The sequence below is a fragment of the Telopea speciosissima genome, chromosome 8 (genome assembly GCF_018873765.1).
Source record: "Telopea speciosissima isolate NSW1024214 ecotype Mountain lineage chromosome 8, Tspe_v1, whole genome shotgun sequence".
Classification (NCBI taxonomy): domain Eukaryota; kingdom Viridiplantae; phylum Streptophyta; class Magnoliopsida; order Proteales; family Proteaceae; genus Telopea; species Telopea speciosissima.
In genome coordinates this window covers 47,149,696-47,155,572 of record NC_057923.1, presented here as the reverse complement: position 1 = coordinate 47,155,572, position 5,877 = coordinate 47,149,696, and the positions used below count along the sequence as shown (strand labels likewise).

Here is a 5,877-nt window from a genome sequence, read left to right as displayed (position 1 = left end):
CACATGCAAGAGTGTGACAAAAGGTAAGGATACTAGTAAACTCACTCTCTGGGACACAGCGATGGACAACCTGGTCAGGACAATATCTGAACAACTCCAGTCTAGATCCTCCCAATAAAAGAACTTCAATTGTGAGAAGAAGCGGTCTTTCTCTTGCTTAGACTAACCAGCAGGAAACTTCCCAACAGCTAAATAGTTCACTATATGAGCAAACCAAGGAGAAAGAATACGAGAAATAGCAAACAACTGCCCATTAGGGAAGGATTCTCTAACCAACTCAGTGGTGGAGGGAGACTTAATTAAGATCCTAGAGAGATGATCTGCTACCACATTTTCGGAACCTTTTTTGTCCCAAATTTCTAAATCAAACTCTTGCAGCAGAAGAATCCATCTAATCAATCTAGATTTGTTGTCTTTTTTGGCAAGTAAATGCCTAAGAGCAGCATGATCAAAATACACCATAACCTTGGATCTTAAGAGATAAGACCGGAATTTATCAAGAGCAAATACAATTGCTAGCAACTCTTTCTCAGTCGTGGTATAATTCAATTGAGCTTCTGAGAAGGTCTTACTAGCATAATGTATGACAATGGGTTTCGTGTCGACTCTCTGTCCTAACACAGCTCCAACCCCATAGTCAGATGCATCACACATAATATCAAATGCCAGCGACCAATCCAGGGGCTGGATTATGGGTGCTGTAGAAAATGAAACTCTAAGGGTATTGAAGGGTTGGAGGCAGGCATCATCAAAGACAAAATGTGCATCCTTGGCAAGGAGATTGCACAAGGGTCTTGATATATGGTTGAAGTCTTTGATGAACTGCCTATAAAAGCCTGCATGGCCTAGAAAGGAACGGACCTGCCGAACAGAAGCGGGGGGTGGGAGGTTGGAAATCAAATCAACTTTAGGCCTATCAACCTCTATCCTACGTTGAGACACAATGTGACCAAGCATAATCCCTTGTTGAACCATGAAGTGGCTCTTCTCCCAACTCAACATCAGATTTGTCTCCATGCAACGTTTTAGGACATCAGTCAAGTTTAGGAGACAATCATCAAAGGAGGACCCAAATACAAAGAAATCATCCATGAAGACTTTAAGAAACTCCCCCACCATGTTAGAGAAGATAGACATCATGCATCTCTGGAAGGTGGCGGGTGCATTACACAAACCAAAGGGCATCCGCCTAAAAGCGAATGTACCATAGGGGCATGTGAAAGTGGTTTTCTCTTGGTCCTCTGGGCACACAGACACCTGATTATAATGTGAATAGCCATCTTGGAAACAATAATGGCTTTAGCCTGCTAATTTCTCAAGTATTTGGTCTATGAAAGGGAGAGGGAAGTGGTCCTTACGGGTGACATCATTCAATTTTCTATAATCAATGCATACCCGCCAACCTGTAGTTGTACGAGTAGGGACCTTGTCACCCAAGTCATTCTCAATGACAGTGATGCCCGATTTCTTAGGCACAACCTGAGTCGGACTCACCTACTTGCTATCAGAGATGGGGTAAATAATGCCTATATCTAACCATTTTACCACCTCTTTCTTGACAACTTCGTGTATGTTAGGATTCAATCTCCTTTGCACATCCCGAAAAGGTTTAGCCCCATCATCACAATAGATACGATGCATACAAATCGATGGGCTAATACCCTTTAAATCGGCCACGGACTACCCGATGGCAGCCTTATGTTCTTTGAGGACACCTAGCAGTTCGCTTTCTTGATCAAATGTTAAGCTAGAGGCAATGATGACAGGTAATGTCTCATTTGATCCCAAGAAAGCATACTTCAAAGAGTCTGGTAATGGTTTAAGCTCTAACACTGGTGGGGACTCAATAGAACTCAATGGCGGCTTCTCAGCTAGGGGAGGAAGTGACACATACTTGACAGTCCATGAAAGACAGTCTGGAGGAGTAGGGGCATCTAATAACGCATTGACCTCAGCAGTATACGCATCAATATCAAAATCATCACCTCCAGAGAAGGTCAGACACTGCTGCAATCGGTCATCTACTAACATCACCAGTGTGCACTCTGCTACTACCTCATCTATAACATCAATAGAGAAGCACTCTTCCTCATGTTGGGGCCCTAAAGAAGCATTGAAGATGTTCAATCGGAGCTTCTTATTACCAAAGAAAATATCCATTGCACTTGATTTACAGTTAACGCAAGAGTAGCCAAGAATGGACGTCCTAAGATAATCCACTGTGGTTTTCCCATTAGTTGGTGTTTCTATGTCAAGGACTAGGAAATCCACAGGAAAATAGAGCTCATCTACTTTAACCAACACATCCTCAATAAAACCTCTAGGGACTTAAATGGAATGGCCAGCAAGTTGGAGAATAACCTTTGTAGGCTTCAATTCTCCAAATCCAAAATGATCATAAACTGAGCTAGGCAAAATATTTACACTCGCCCCTCGATCAAGGAGTGCTCGTTCAATGGGAAGGTTGCCAATGGTGTAAGATATAAGAGGGGCTCCTGGATCCTTAAGCTTAGGGGGAAGTCGATTGGAAAGTACTGCACTCACTTACTCAGTAAGATGGATAGTCTTAGGAATGTGGGTCATCAGCTTAAGCTTTTGAGGGCATAAATCTTTCAAAACTTAGCATAAGCTGGGACTTGCTTAATGACATCAAGAAGGGGAAGGTTGATCTAGACTTGTTTAAACAGTTCCATCCTTTCTTCCATCTTTGCACCCTTCTTGCGAAATGCAGAAGAAGATAGAGATTCTAAACAAGAGGGAAAAGGGGCTCTAGGCATGTAAACATCAGGGTTGTTACCCTCCCCAACTTGTTCAATCTCATGGTTCTTGGAAGCTTGGGAAGCTTTAGGACTGGGTTTTGAACTCATCTCTTTCTCAGAATTCTCTGCAGGGGAACTCTATTCAAGGGTTCCCAATACTCGGCCACTCCTTAAAGTCATAACTGCCTTAGCTTGTTCATGGAAAACTCGGTTACTACGTTGACTGTTAGGATTTCCTACCACTTGACTTGGTAGTTGACCTTCTTCTCTCCTACTTATGGCATCAGCTAACTGACCCAACTGAGTTTCTAACTTTGTGAAAGATTAAGTATAGGAGTGCAAGAGCTGTGTGTTATAGTCCAACCCATTCAAGGCACACATCACCTTTTGCTCTAATGATGAACTCATAGGCGGAGAGGAAGTGGTTGTTGTGGCTCTCTATAAGCATTCCATTGATTGGAAAAATTCTGCCTATAGGGTGGAGCCTGGAATCCATTAGGTTGTTTCCAACCAAAGTTTGGGTGGTTCCTCCAACCAAGGTTATAGGTATTAGAGAATGGATCATTACCCAATTTAGAGAAACTCTGTGCAGCCTGGGCTTGTTCTTGAACATATTCAGGGAATTGCCCAGCTAAGGGATACTCACTCATATAATGGGAAGGATTGGTGCAAAGAGTGCAAACATCCTGAAAGGTTTGAGGAGAATTTGTTGGCCTAGGAATCTGCCCTATAGATAACAAATGATCTAACTTCTGAGAGAGCATGTCCACTTTGGTGTTTATGGCCACAAATTGACCTACCTCATAGAGGCCACCTTTTCTTTGGGGTCCACTCATGGGAATTTCAGTCCTAGAGGCCGACACATGATACAATGAATTCTCACTAAGGGTCTCGAACAATTGCCAAGCCTCATTCTCACTCTTATGAATGAATGTACCTCCACAAGAAGCATCCACCATCTGTCTATTTCTATCAGTCAGTCCATCATAAAAGCATTGAACTAACCGCCACTTAGGTACAGCATGATGGGGACACTTTCTAATCAAGTCCTTAAGTCTTTCCCAAGTCTCATGAAATTGCTCACCATCAATTTGCGAAAAGCTAGTGATGGCTTGCCTAATATGATTGGTCTGACCTATGGGGAAATGCTTTTTCAGAAACGCTTGTTGTATCTGCGCCCAAGTAGTGATCACTACAGCATCCAAGGAATTGAGCCATTGTTTGGCTTTATCCTTGAGGGAAAATGGGAACACGATCAACCTCAGAGCATCTTCAAAAAAATTCTGGATTTTAACAGTTGAGCGTATCTCTAAAAATTCATCCAAATGTTTGTAGGGTTCCTTATTATTAAGTCCATAAAAAGATGAGAGCATTTGAATAACACTGAACTTAATCTCATATTGGGCTACCTGAACAGCAGGAACCCTAATGCATGAAGTCGACGTATAGGTCGAAGGAGTGAAGTGCTCACTCAATGGGCGTTGGTTTGTTTCGTTCTCTCCCATTCTTTTATTTTTCCGAATTAAACGCAAAGTTCTCTCAATTTCAAGGCCTAAATCGGTCAATGTAGGATGACAGGAATGACAACCAAGCATCAATTAAACTAAAAACTATAAAAAAAAAAATCTAACAACAAAAAGACTCACAATCAAGATGTGAAGACATCATAAAATTATACTATGCAAATCAAATAGAAGAGGTAGGGTATATACCTGAAACGCCTAGCTCCAATGAAGATTGATCCTCACTTGAACTTTGCCGCATCCAAGAATGAATAACCAATAAAAAGAAAATTACACACATGATCTTAAGGGGAAGGGAGAATAAAATTCTGCTTTAACAATGATGAGAACAAAATAAACGAATGGGAAAAAAAAATGTGCAAGGGGGATGAATACAAGTTCAACAAGTTAGGCTGAATATGGCGTACTTGTCCTTGTTCTGCAAACTGGGCTGCCTACAAAACAAAATAAAAGCAACTTAGACTGAAATAAAATTAAACTAAAGAAGAAATTACAAAGAATAATTTTGATTGTGTTTTATTTATTTATTTTTTCAATCTGAAATTAAAACAAAAACAAAATAGAAAAAGAAACAACCAAATCAATCTTAGCAGCCATGCTTCGGTTCCCCGGTAACGGTGCCAAAGTTTGATCGTCTCATTATGTGATAAAAAAATAAACCCTAATTAGAACTAATAGAATAGTGGTAAATATGGATATAATCCAAGAGGAACTGGTAGGCTAAAATGCTAAGGATGAAATATAGTCGTTTAGGTTTTGATTAAACTAAACAAAAAGTAATAACTTAATTAACTATAAGGGATACTAAAAGTCAATTTGAGAGATGAAAGAGAGAGACTGTCTTCAGGTTTTGAAACCACATTGATTCATTAGTTAATTTATGGCATACACTTAAGGTTCATTACAGCTACAAGCCTAATGACACCACAGAATGATAAATTGCAATTTGATCTAGTTATACTCTATCTTACTGATCTATCGTCATTCACTTTTGGCTTAACACGCTTGGTTCGGTCAGTTATAGACTTTCATCGGTTTCAATTACAATCATAGGAATACCATTGCTTGAATAAAGAAGATGAATCACAGAAACAAATTTTCTAAACTAGATTTAGCAATAAAACCCATTCAATGAAATAAAATTATAAGTCTTAACATCAAGTAATCAAATGTATCATCCATAAATTTAATTAACAAAATTCAATGCTTCATCTACACATAAAGACAGAAGATACTTAGCCACTCATGGGGCTAATCGGGGGGGGGGGGGGGGGAGCAATGGTGATCTTCCATGGTGATGAAATGCAGGTGGAGAACTGGAATGCTACAACGATGGATGAAGCTGCTGGTTTGTGATGGGGCTGCAATGCGGTGAAGACGACGCTGCTGAAATGGTGATGGCAAGGCTGCTCTCCACTTGGGCTCCCAAGATAAAACGGAAGAAGAAGAAAGGGATTGAGAAGAGGAGAAGTCCCATCCGAGAAAAAAAAAAGAACAAAAATAAAAAAGAAAGCGTGAGAGAGATAGAAAAATTAGAGAAGTTGGGATTTGAGGGATAGATAGAATCGTGTGGGTGAGAGAAATGAGATAGAGAT

The 5,877-nt window shown here is 40.3% G+C and overlaps 1 protein-coding gene and 1 non-coding gene across 2 annotated transcripts; one reads left to right on the top strand and one right to left on the bottom strand.

Moving 5' to 3' along the window:
- Positions 1 to 3,163: 3,163 nt before the first annotated feature.
- LOC122672368 lies at positions 3,164 to 4,264 on the bottom strand. The gene has a single exon (XM_043869854.1). The coding sequence runs from the start codon at positions 4,262 to 4,264 to the stop codon at positions 3,164 to 3,166; it is 1,101 nt and encodes a 366-aa protein (XP_043725789.1).
- LOC122638462 lies at positions 3,777 to 3,882 on the top strand. The gene has a single exon (XR_006329455.1). It is a non-coding gene; the product is annotated as a small nucleolar RNA R71 (small nucleolar RNA).
- Positions 4,265 to 5,877: the final 1,613 nt, after the last annotated feature.